Source organism: Daphnia pulex, chromosome 11 (genome assembly GCF_021134715.1).
Source record: "Daphnia pulex isolate KAP4 chromosome 11, ASM2113471v1".
Classification (NCBI taxonomy): domain Eukaryota; kingdom Metazoa; phylum Arthropoda; class Branchiopoda; order Diplostraca; family Daphniidae; genus Daphnia; species Daphnia pulex.
In genome coordinates, this window is record NC_060027.1 from 871,761 (window position 1) to 883,861 (window position 12,101).

At 41.6% G+C, this 12,101-nt stretch overlaps 1 protein-coding gene and 2 long non-coding RNA genes across 3 annotated transcripts; 1 reads left to right on the forward strand and 2 right to left on the reverse strand.

Moving 5' to 3' along the window:
• Positions 1–123: 123 nt before the first annotated feature.
• LOC124207362 lies at positions 124–9,240 on the forward strand. Its single transcript, XR_006879906.1, has 3 exons — positions 124–240; positions 8,640–8,930; positions 9,098–9,240. It is a non-coding gene; the product is annotated as an uncharacterized LOC124207362 (long non-coding RNA).
• Positions 5,702–6,979, reverse strand: LOC124207363. The gene is made up of 2 exons (XR_006879908.1): positions 6,720–6,979; positions 5,702–6,652 (listed from the first exon to the last, which is right to left on the reverse strand). It is a non-coding gene; the product is annotated as an uncharacterized LOC124207363 (long non-coding RNA).
• Positions 8,303–11,635, reverse strand: LOC124207352 (twinkle mtDNA helicase-like). Its single transcript, XM_046604757.1, has 10 exons — positions 11,050–11,635; positions 10,830–10,984; positions 10,623–10,752; positions 10,341–10,547; positions 10,110–10,254; positions 9,914–10,033; positions 9,458–9,836; positions 9,193–9,384; positions 8,652–8,780; positions 8,303–8,568 (listed from the first exon to the last, which is right to left on the reverse strand). The coding sequence occupies exons 1-10, from the start codon at positions 11,552–11,554 to the stop codon at positions 8,413–8,415; spliced, it is 2,118 nt and encodes a 705-aa protein (XP_046460713.1). The 5' UTR covers positions 11,555–11,635; the 3' UTR covers positions 8,303–8,412.
• Positions 11,636–12,101: the final 466 nt, after the last annotated feature.

Below are 12,101 nucleotides of genomic sequence, written 5' to 3' on the forward strand. Positions count from 1 at the left end.
TTTATTTACCTATCGCCCATTAGATGTTCAAATGCATTAAAATTAGGGTTTACCTACCTACTGTCTCATTTTCAACTTACTTGTTATTTCTGTCTAAATATTTTCTTTTTTATTTTAGACAAACAGGTATCCAGTTTCATCGGAGAAACATATTCACGAGGACGACCTCTTTTCCTATCCTGTCTGGTGGATTCATCTTCTCAACGGATGGATGCTTGGCCGTATTTCCCAGGCACAAAGGTAGGACAACAAATCAATTTCAATTCTTCATCTTTGACTATTTTGCTACTGGCGTTAGTTATAAGTCAATCTCGACTTGTAACACGGAATACGATTATATCCGAGTCATTAGGCGATAGATTGGAATCGTTTTTCTTTTTCTCTTGGCGTTTTGGTTGTTGTTTTTTCTATCAGTCAGGGTTATTCCAACTGAAATTGCGTTGCCGGTCTCCGATGGGGGGAAAAAGAAAAATTCCGGAAAATGGTGAATGCAAATCAGAGAACCTGGAAGCAAGTGGTGGTGGTGGTGGTGCGGGAAAGGGAAGACAAACGAGCGGGACCGGTCCAGCAACAAGGCGGCCTCGCTCCTCATTTCTTTCGTCGTCGAGGAACTACAACAGCAACAAGTCGTCAAGTTAACAGATGTAATAGAGTTGAATTCTCAAACAAGGATATCATTTCCAATTGCGGAGAGACCGGCGTTCGTTTGTCTTTGTGCCGAGCGTGCGGGGATCAGGTTTTATTTTGTGTCGCGTTGCTTTTTGCCACGTGAGCGGGCGGGCAGTAGGGACCGACCAAACAGGTGCGCCCGGCTGCCCGGCTGGAACGTGAGCGGGGCACGCGTGATGCATGTTGGCGTTGCCCGTTTTCTGCCACGTGAGATTCAACAGCAGCAGCAAGCTCAGCATGTGTGTGTGTGTCTGCTGGGCTGCTCACGCGTGTGCTGGACACACGCTCAGCAGCAAGCCTCTCTCTTTTTTTTTGTTGGACGTGTGGCCGGCAACGAGTCTTTTAAGCTGGCCATGTGTTGCATCTCGTTTCTCTCTCTGCGCGGCCGACACGGGAGCTGTCATCCGCAGCGCTCACGTGGCTCTCTGCGTGATTGGTATCGGACAAGTTGCAAATGCAACTTTCGATTTAGAAATGTTTGAGCATTTTCCACGAAGAAATTGCGACCGACGACGACGACTCGATCGCGGTGTAAACGAACTCTAACCTCATTGACGCTCGGCGGGATTATTATTATTATATGTCGGTCGTCGACCGATACCTTTTGTAAAAAGATTGTTTGAACGCATAAATCAGGATTAGAGAGAGAGTCTCTTAATGAATGTAAACCAAACTGTCAAGTCGTTCCGAAACGAAAGCGCGCGCGATCTTTTTCTTTTTGTTTTTTTCGATTTGAGCCAATGAAAGTTCAACTTTTATAAATTTGGAACACCAATTTTGTTGTTGTTGATTGGATCGGTCACGTTGTTTGTCCGCGTGATCTTCTAGATGCTTTGCTACCAGACCACACTGAATTCCTTTTGTTTTATTTTTATTTTTGTTTTATTCAAATTTAGATTGTCATCCGATAAGGAAACGCAATTCAATGATGTTGTCTAAATCAAAAGATATGATGGCGTCTTTTAAGCCAAACTCAAGGATGACAGGGTAATAGGAAAAGGCACCTGGATCACCTTGAAGATCCAATGTTTGACATGATCGCATTTGTCTCTTCCTTTTTTCAATGACGACTTGATTCAGCCACTTGACAGCTAATGAAATTAATTTAAAATGAATTAGAATTAAATTCTATTCATTCTAATACATTCGCCGAGAGCAAACAAACTCGGACAACAATGTTTGTGTTGTTGCAAGGCACCATAGGGCGCGGTCAAAGTTTGTACAGTTGTTTTGGGGGATGCTCTATAGGCCTATGTACAGCTCGGTGGCTATAGAGAACGTGACGGTGGTTGCCTGGACAGATGGAGGGCGATGATAATGTGAGAGGGGCTTTCTCAGGTCTATAGTAGACCCGGCATCGCCCCAATTTCTCCGGCATAGGCCCAGACACACACACACCGAAATCTCATCTCCATTGGCTGATGTGTGAGTCTCTCTCTCTGCGTGCTTATAGGCGTCCGTTGCCTATAAGAAGGTAGTACTTGAGGGAAACATGGGGAAAAAAGAAGAAACAAGATAGAGGGTTGTTGTTGTGATGAGGATGGTCTTAACAAAAAAAGAGACCATCCAGCAGGAAGATGATGAGGAGGACTCGGAAGACGATAGCCGCAAGGTTTTCGTTGACCTGTACAGCTCTCAAATCAGTTGATTTGGCCTAATTTTGATTTTTTTTTTTTACTTCTTCTTCTTCCTCTATATTCCACGATGGTTGTTATTCTTTTTTGTGTGTTTCCCAGAAATGTTTATCTTTTTTCTGTCGGGGGGGAATTTGCCATTTTTTGTTGTTTGCCGATTTCCAGGAAATGACAGCACGAGCTGATTGAGCTGAATTATCCTGTACGTTCGTCTATTATTAGGATGTTTTGGTCATTCTAGAATTGCGTGAATCGATTGTTGATTTGCTGAGCAATCGAGTCTTGATTGATATTCAACTGCTCCGGATATCATTAACGGCCAATTGATTTTGAAGATGCCAGTGCCAAATCAATCTCATTTACATCTACGTGTGCAAGCAGTTTTTATTTTCAATTGGTGAAACGAGAAGCCCAGAGTATTGCAAGTTGATGTTGGCCATGTGAAAAATGATTCGTCTTCCTTTTGGGAACGGGATGGTCTTGTCGATGATTTATTATTCGGATTAGAAAAGAATTGAATGAAACTGGGTCACGAATCAACCGAAAAAAAAGCTACACACACACCGTATAATAATAATAATAATGCCAGGCTATATTATACTCAAAGACCCCGGCATTTGTGGTCTAAATTCTAGGCCTATAACGACTATTAAAAGAAATCTCCCATCTCAAAATATAGGAATTCGTTATGCCATATTACGTTATATAGCACTTTTCCGTATCTTTTATGTTATAGTATAGACACAGGGATGTAGGCCTACACACTACACACACACAGTGTCTGAGATAGAGAGGGGTCTTTGAACTGGGGACCCCCTGAGCAACGACCATATAAATAAGAGACCCATCGGCTGTCTGAAAATAAACTTTTTTTCGAATCCAAATCATCTGCTCTAGCTAACAAGCCCCATGTCAATTCACGTAATCGCCTGAATCACGCCCGTCGTAATGTATGCTGTGTGTAGCCTATATTAGACAGCTGCTATAGCTGTCTATAGTATAGTATAAATATAGTTATTGTGTCATTATTAAAACTCTCTCTCGGCCATTGTCCTCTGGAATGTCTTCCCCCTCTCTTTATTTCTATTCTGCGCCATAAAAGTGAACAGGTTGTGATTGTCTTATTATATCTGTATGGGATTTCTAGGTTATTTTCGGTGGGGTTAGATTCATTTGATCGAATCCTTTTTTGATTGTTTTTTTGTTTGTTTCGTGAAACATGGACGAGAGCTTTCTTTATTTCTCGTTCGGGAATCCCGGGCCAGTTCGTTCAACTTTTGATTCATTGTGGTCAGCGATATGGGACATGTGTCGCTGTATAGCGTCCGACCAAACTCTGAATTATAAATTCTACATGTTACGTCAAACAGTTTTTCATTTCAACATTTCGAATATTGTGGGCGGAATCCGGCAGCATAGCACGTGGTGGATTGGACAGTCACGTGCGCCGTTTGGTGTGGCGCGCTGGCGACGTGACCGAAATGGCCCCACAACATTTCTATAATCGTCGGTTTATTTGATTTCTCTATCTTAAAGAATGCCGAAATTGAATTGATTCCGTTAATTTCCCTTTTAAAAAGTTGGCCTAGTAATTTTGCGCGTGTGTTTTTGTATTTGGCGCCCGTCATCGACACTCGATCCGACAGTGACGCACTGAGCGATTCAATTGAAACGAGGGTCCGCAATGTTAGTGGGCCAGCAGTTTGCGGTGGCCAAAAAGATACTGGATATACTATCCATCCATCCATCCGGGTTCTCTCGTGACGTAAATTGACTGGCAGATAAGGGGAATTTTCTTATTTTTATTTATTTGTCCATCATCAAATTGTGATTGGACAAATAAATGATGAAATGACTCTCATTTTGAATTGAATCTCGCGACGCTGTTGTTTGTTCTGGTTATGTCATATCGCGCTGTCGTCGCATCGTGCGGGAATTATGGAGGTCAGCTATAATCACATCGGTCCTTATAACCATCAATTTTTGTCTTGTTGTCTGCAAAATTTGAATTGATTAAAGCCAAGTAGAATGATTTTGTTTCAACAACTGATTCGGCATCCAAACGAACCCAAATGTGTGTGTGTGTGTGTGTGTGTATAGCGGAGAGAGAAAAGAGACTCACAGAGTTCAATGAACTCTCTCTCTGACTCTGGCTATATGTATCCGTTGCTGGTGATGCCAGTCTCCCGTTTGCCTATCAAATTTGATTTAATTTTCTTTTATTCGAATTTTTAAATTTTCATTTGGAAAATTCAAATTTTTGATTGAAATTATTTTTGTACAAGAAATTAAATTTTAAGATTATCGATTTGATTGTGGGATTTTTAATTCAAATTAAAGATTTTAAAATGCTGCGCAATATTTTCTCCAGCGGTTTGAACTTGTGGTCGTTTTTTTTTTAAATTTTATTTTTGTCGATTTTTCAGTTGATCGTCTCTCACGTCAGCTGCTCCGCAGAGTGACCCACTTTCCCGCAAAAGAAAAGTTCTCTTTCCTAATCATTTTTTTTAGAATACACGTAATAAAAACGGAGAGAGAGAGAGACGGCATCAGCTTTTATGAATAAATGAAAGAAATATTTATTATTAGACAACATGTAGAAATGAAATAAAAGAATATCTTTTGTTTTGTGTAGGACGTGACTGTGCACTTTTATATGCGGTCCCTATAAATACATAATAAATGACAAGACTCTTCAGTCGAATTTTTCTTTATTTTTGAAAGAAAAAAAAAAAAGACCCGGACGACCTTTACAATGTATTATTAGATGGTCTTTTACTGGGAAAATTGACGTAACAGTTACGACGATATTGGTTATTCCGGATCTCTCTCTCTCTCTCTACTTCGTAACTCGATCCTGTGACCAAAGTCGAAAATTGTTGTACCTGCAATGGTCGCCCGACGACAGATCGATGGCCTTTTAAAGGCATTTGTTTGTTTCGTCTTTTTATTATTATCTGATGTTGCCAATCTTCATTTTTATTTGGCTCGTTCGTTTCGTTCGTTTGCCAAAAGGATCGACCGAAAAACAAAAAATTCGAAAAGAAAAAGCGGGATAGAATAAAAAAAGAGAAAACCTAGTAGTAGTATATAGTATCATAGATCCTAGGATAAAATAGTCAGGAGGGGGGAATGATGTCCAGCATCTTTTGGGTTTGTTTATGTATCAAGACAATATACATATACATAACACTTAAATGACGTGGGTCTTTTCTCTCTCTCTCGAAGGTTTTGATAGGGACGAGGGAGAGAGAGAAAAGACCGGACCGGTTTTATTTTATACTTGGCTGCTGCTGCTGCTGTGAGTTCATTGAACTCTTGAAGACACTCACACAGCAAAACCAAAGCAAAAACCCGAAAATCCGTTTTCTTTTTTCTTCTTCTCTACTTTTTTTAAAATTTCTTTTGATTCTCCAATTGGATTATTCTATACTATACATACAGAGATTCTTCTTATTATACAGGTTGTTCGGACTGTGTATAGGTTGCGCAAATCAGCTGGACAAACAAATTAATTTTAAAAAGGGGTTTTCCCCATCAATTTTTTTTTTTTTTAAATCGTTTCGCTGGAAATTCTTTTCTTCTTCTTCTTCTTACTACTCCGGGCATCCATTTGTGTGTTGATTATAGAGGAGATCCTCCTCCTCTCTCCGGGCTAAACGGGATGTGTAGTACACACAGGCTGAATGTAGTGTACACGTCAAGAGTGGGTCAACGGGTTCGTTTTGCTTTTCCCCCTTTTTTTTAATTCTTCTCTCTCCTAAATAATTAGCGTACAACTTAATTGACGTAATCAAATGAGTAGATGCTGTGATTGACCAAGTATCGATTGGCTGCCAATTTGGGTTATAATTAAAAATACAACACCTGCACTGTCAGTTGGTTCGCTCAGATAGTCTCCCGACCGAGAGTTCATCGACCTGTGGGCGGACCGCATTTTTATATGTCACTAGATGTTCGTTGGTATTTTTTTGTTTTTGGCCAAAATGTTTTTTGGCTACTCGTTTTTGTTTTGTTGTTGTTTGGTGGTGGTGGACATTGTTACACACGCGATGGGCGTCCTTGGATCAGTTCCCGCCCGATTTTGTGTGTTGCGCACGTCTCTTCTTCTTCTTTTATAGACGATGGAAATTGTGTTGTTTGTTTTGGTTTGGTGCCACGACGACGATGATGCCATTTGGTGGGCGCACGAGTCGGACGTCATCGCAGCAGCAGCACTGGGCCAGCATCATCGGGGGTGGCGCGCGGTTACAGAAGTTGTGGTGGTGGGGGGGATAACAAAGCATCGGGGCAGTCGGCATCACAGTATCCTTGGCACACTTAAAGTGCAAAGGCATCTGGATCCGGAGCTGACAGAAAAGAAGAAGGAAAAATAAAATCTTGAATATAAAATAAAATAAAATAAAAAATAAAAACCTTGGCAGTTCATTCAACTCTTTTTTAGTTTTTTTCCCGTAGAAGCTGCTTTATAGTAGGATATATATTTTATTCTCAGCTCTCTCTCTTCTTCTTCTTTCTGACGTTATCTCATTTGACTCGTCGTCGTCGGTGTGACCGGATGAGCCAAAAGAGATAGCGCGCGCGCTCCTCCAATCATATCACCTGACGCAATTGAAGTTTCGGTCACCAGCGGATTGGCATAACCCAATCGATTTAATGAGAGAGAGCTCCAATCTTTTTTTTTTCCTTTTGGTGGGCAGCGATTATTGACACATAAAAAAAAAAAAGAAAATATAATCATTTCAATAAACATTTGAAATAACATTTTTATTTTTTAAAAAAAAGGAGCCGGGGCGAGCGCGCGAAAGGGAAAGTGCGCGGAGGCAATGACCGCGCGCTCAGCAGCGGACCCATTCTATAAAGGGGTCTATAAAGGCGAGAGACTCCCCCCATTCGTATTATAAAACCGAATAACCGCCAATATAAAAAGAAGAAAAAAAATGGTTAAAGAAGGTTTTTTTAAAAACTAATAAAACTATAGTCTTCCCCCCGTTATTGTGGGCCTGATTCAAAAAGTGGATAGACTTTTGGGATTGTAAACATTCGGATTGAGGTCTCTCACGCAGGATCGCGCCCATAGGGGACGAGGATCAGACACACACACACCCATCAACTGTTGAATTATTAGACGGTGGGTATTGGTGAAAGTTTTTTTTTGTGCGTGGGGAACTTTTCAAAAGTCCCGCGGCCGACACAGAAATTGATGGGAATTGCCAGCCGACAAATTTCGAAATGATTGAAATGACCTTAAAAATAAGAGTCTCGATAGTTTGAAGAAAACAAAAAAACGGGTAGACGGACACGGATGATTTTAGTGCAGCTGTAGTAGAGTATAGTAGTAGTAGTAGTATAGTAAGCTGGTGGATGTTGATATGGGTGAGCTGCTGGAGGTCATCGACCTGAACCGGTATATATAGGGAAACAGGGCCAGCAAGTCAAGTCACTACACAACTGGCTGGTCGTGTCCAATAGAATCTCTTTTTTATCAGTTTTGTCTTTCTTTCTTTTAAGAAAACTGAACATTTTACAGACACCTGAAAGAAAAAAGAGAAAGACGAGACAGTGGGACGACGGCGGCGGCATATGAGGAACTTCTTTTTTTGAATCATTTTTTCCTTTTTCCGAATTTAAATCCAATTCGAAAAGAAATGAAAATTCGTGCGTGGAAAAGTTTCGGTTAGCGATGCCAAAAAAAAATAAAATAATTGCGAATGAATAACGAATTAAACAGTTGGTACGTGGTCAAATATGAAATGGAAGAAGTTCAAAAGGTCCAGCAGCAGCTCAAATGGGAATCCCATATAGAGTCAAACAAATTCACAGAGAGAAACAACCAAAATACCAAAGGAGAAAGTCTCTTCTCTCTCTCTCTCTCTCCATCGTCTTTCCGACCTGGATTTTTTCTTCTTCGAGACTCTCTAGGATCTCTTTGGCAGCGATTAAAAAAAAAAAAGGAAAATTTGAATATTACAAGCGGCGCGGTGAACAGGAAAACGAAATTTCGTTTTGAAATTTTAATTCAACAAAATAGAAAAATACGGGATGATTTCTATGCTGTACACAACTAACATCAGTTGACGTAATAGTAATAAGAAAACAAAAAGGTATACTATTCAGCTCGTCCAGCTTGAAAGGATGGAAAAGTGGCTGTTTTTCTGGGCGATCCGGCGTTGGCATTTTTCTTACGGGGGGCGAAACTCAGCGACTCTTTGTGGAATTCTAACGGCATCACTCCCAAATCACCTGCGTATCGATTCTTCGATACCTGTTGTTGGCGGGGTGAGGATGAAATAAAATTAAATGAAATTGTTTCCCTTTTTTTTTTCCCGCTTTTAGTAAGAAATTCACCTCGAGATATTTACGGCGATGGTTGGGATCGTTTGTCCGCTTATCCTGCAATATCAATATGTTGTCCGCCTCCTGGGAGGCTTTTGCTCCGCCGAAGATGGAACTGGTAGACAATTCTTCCATCGCTTCCTGATGAAAAAAAAAAACCAAAAGTATGAGCCAAACTATTTGGTTTCAAGTTAACCAAAAGGGAAGAAAACACAAGAGAATAGAGAGAGAGAAAAAGGGGCGATAGGTGGCACAACAACAAGACACACAATCACGTCATCGCCCCATCAGGTGAGTGATCCCAAAAAGAGAAAACTCGTCGGTTGGTCGGCGCAGAGCACCAAAGAGCTGGTCTGTGTGTGTGTGTGTATCGTCGTCCTATTTCTTTTGTTATTTGATTTTTCCTCCCTTCTTCTTCTTCTTTTTATCTCTTCTTCTCTCTTCTCTCTCTCCAAAAGGTAGCGGTATTGTTTTCATTTTATCAAAGAAGAAGGGAGGAGGAAACAGGCCAGCCAGCCAGCCAGCAACCCAAACTCGAAACCAAAAGAAGAACCTTTCTCGGGTGGATGACTAGAGTGACGTGGACGTTATTGTCGGTGGCGAAGCGGCGGAATGAGCCGATGATCTGATCCTGCCTGTGGTATCGATCCATCGACGAATTCTCGTTCGACGTTCCCATCATAAACTGGAGATTGTCGATGACGACGTGCGAAATGTCGTAGACGTAAACGGCGTGAGACATGGCCTGAAATGAATTATATACAAAATTATTTTCAAACTTTAAATGTTTTTGATCTTTTCTATTCGCTCTGGTTTACCTCCAAGACGGAGGTGACGTTCTGCTGGCCGTGGAAGGCCAGGTAATACATGGGCAATTTCTCAAATTTGTCGGCCACGATGTCGAACGTCTCGCGGGTTTCGCTCTCCAGCAACAGACCCGAAAACTGTTGCAGCATCATTTTGGCCAGCCGGACGTTGCGGATCTCGAAACTGCCCCAAAGGGTCCGCACGTCTTGACCGCAGAGATCCAGCGAGTACTCGCTGAGGAACGTGGTTTTGCCAGCGCCCGTAGGCCCAGTGAACACCGTCAATTCGCCACGACGGTGGCCCTTGAGCAGATCCGTCAAGATGGGGAAGCGACGCCAACGGACGCCCGACACTTTGCTGCTCTGCGTGATCTCTTCGTAAACTTCTTTCCTGTGAAAGCGAAAAACGGAGATTGTTTTTAAAATTTAATTTCTATTTGGTTTTAATTCTAATTTGAAAATGAAAACCTTAAACTGGAGAAGGTCGTCACCGATTTGTGCGTCATGGGCAAGGCCGCTTTCAGAACTTGGGCCACATTTTTCCCTTTCATTCGACACTGGAGAGTCGATGGTGTTTCTTCCGAGGACCTGCGCAAGACCAAAAGGATCGCATTTGAAGGATTGATCTTTTTTTGTTTGTTTAAAGAGAAGGTAAATCGTATACCTGATCAGGTGACAACGTTTTTCGCCCAGCTTCCGGGCAAAGGCACGGGCACAATCGGTTCCTTGGACTCCATGCCCAAGCCATAGTGTGATTTTCCGGAAGGATTCCAGGAATGCCATGGTTGCTAGCGGTAGATTGGAGATGCCTAATCGTTCGCAGAAAAGTTGGGAAAAAAAAGGTAATTTGAAATTTAATAGTATTGAGAATGCCATCTAGTGGGTAGATTGATACCAGAAGGAAGGCAAACGGCCGGGACGGCCAAACAGTCCAAAGCGGTTAGCGTATCAGCGGCTGTGGCGGTAAGAATAACCTCATCTCTTCCTTTGGCTAGGTGATAGCCCAACAACCACGGGTGTTGCTTGGGTAAATTCTTCTCAATTATGGGATGATAATCTTCGATTTCCTTACTGGCATCGCTTTCGACCGCTTCCGATGCATCTGCATTAATCAATCAAGGGACTGGATGGAGAGTTCGAATTTCTAGAAGTTGATAGGCAACATTTTATTAGGTACTATGATTAGGAGTGAGTATCTTGACGCTGCGGAATTCGGCGTCTTTGGACGTTATGCATGGGAGAATGAGCTGTTCGAGATCCAGATTGACTTTGGCACCCACTTTTTTCAGTGTCTCCACTGACAGATCCTGCAGAGGGAGAAAAAGGAGAAAATTTACCCAATTTAGCAGCCAATTACTGCACTTGTTTGAGTTCAACGACCGACCCCGAGACTTAATTTGTCGAGAAATGGACCCAATGTCTCTTCTGACAGAGAGTGGATTGGCTGTGCTAAATTCCACAGTCCTTTCATCTCATTTGCTTCTGTCGTACTGGTTGTACCAGTGTACTGTGACAGGTGTTGGGCAATGCTAGGTGGACCTGGAAAAAAAGAATGACAAGAGTCACATTTAATACGGAACCTATCAGAATGTCAGCTCACTTACTTGATTTCGCCTTCTCAGATTTTAGCTGAAACACATCCAGGGCTTGGATGTACTTTGACAAACTGGACCAAGGTCCAGAAAGAAAGCATCGTGTGCAGAAAGCGTAGCCAGTTCTCAGGTTGATGTACAGCTTGCCAAGGTCGTTGTTGGCATCTTTGATGGTGGTGAATGGTGATGCATGATTACACGATGGGCAGTTGACTGCCACACAAGTGTAGCCTTCTTGGAAGCCAGCAAAACTAGATTTTGTTATTCTTCGTATCTCGTTGGAGGAAATATCACGTATATCGCCATCAGTTAGTATATGAATTTTTCGAATAAGGCCGGGACTTGGAACAATTAATCTGGACAAGAAAGTTTGTCGACTAGACGGCAACAATACTGCTTCGTTAGAGAAAAAGCTGGAGAGTCTCTCGCACCTGGTTGGTTCACGTTTCATTCGTGTGGCGACCAACTTACGTGAATAGCTCAGCGTTTGAACATGAGCTTTGCACACAGCGTTCATTATGAACGCCGGTGTTTTGGAAAGAAACAACACGTTTTAATACCACGCTGTTGTTTTCATTTGAATAACACAGAAAAGTAGTCTGCTCTTAATGCAATGTTGCATGATTGATTTAACAGTTATTCCCCGTTATTTATTTCTGATTTCTTTTTCTCATTTGGAAAATATGTTGTGTGATGGGGTGAACAATCTGGACATAATGTGCAAAAGTTGTTGTTTTAGTTGTTTAAATAATCATCCTATTTCATACTACATTTCATAAATTCGTTTCAAAGTTAATGGAAACATTTTAGACTTGGTAGTACAAGTCTAGAAATACTTTTTAGAGTACTACAAGTCATTGCTTATTCAAAAAGAGTCTGAAGATTTCCCTTCAAAACGGAAACCATTTCGCCACAAAAATGGTAAACTACACGGTGCACGTAAGTCACGTGACCGCGACACGTGAGTCAGCAGCTCCGTGTCAGCATGGTGTCAGCGCTCTCTCTACCTGAAAACCCGAAAAGGCGAAAGCAAAAATTCATCGTATTTGTAATCAATTTTAGAT

Coding starts and splice junctions, on each gene's coding strand:
- LOC124207352 (XM_046604757.1), bottom strand. CDS start 11,554: ATGAACGCTGTGTGCAAAGCTCATGTTCAAACGCTGAGCTATTCACGT. Junction 10,255..10,340: donor GGCCGTTTGCCTTCCTTCTG/GTATCAATCTAC, acceptor GCGAACGATTAG/GCATCTCCAATCTACCGCTA. Junction 8,569..8,651: donor ATCGCCGTAAATATCTCGAG/GTGAATTTCTTA, acceptor CGCCAACAACAG/GTATCGAAGAATCGATACGC.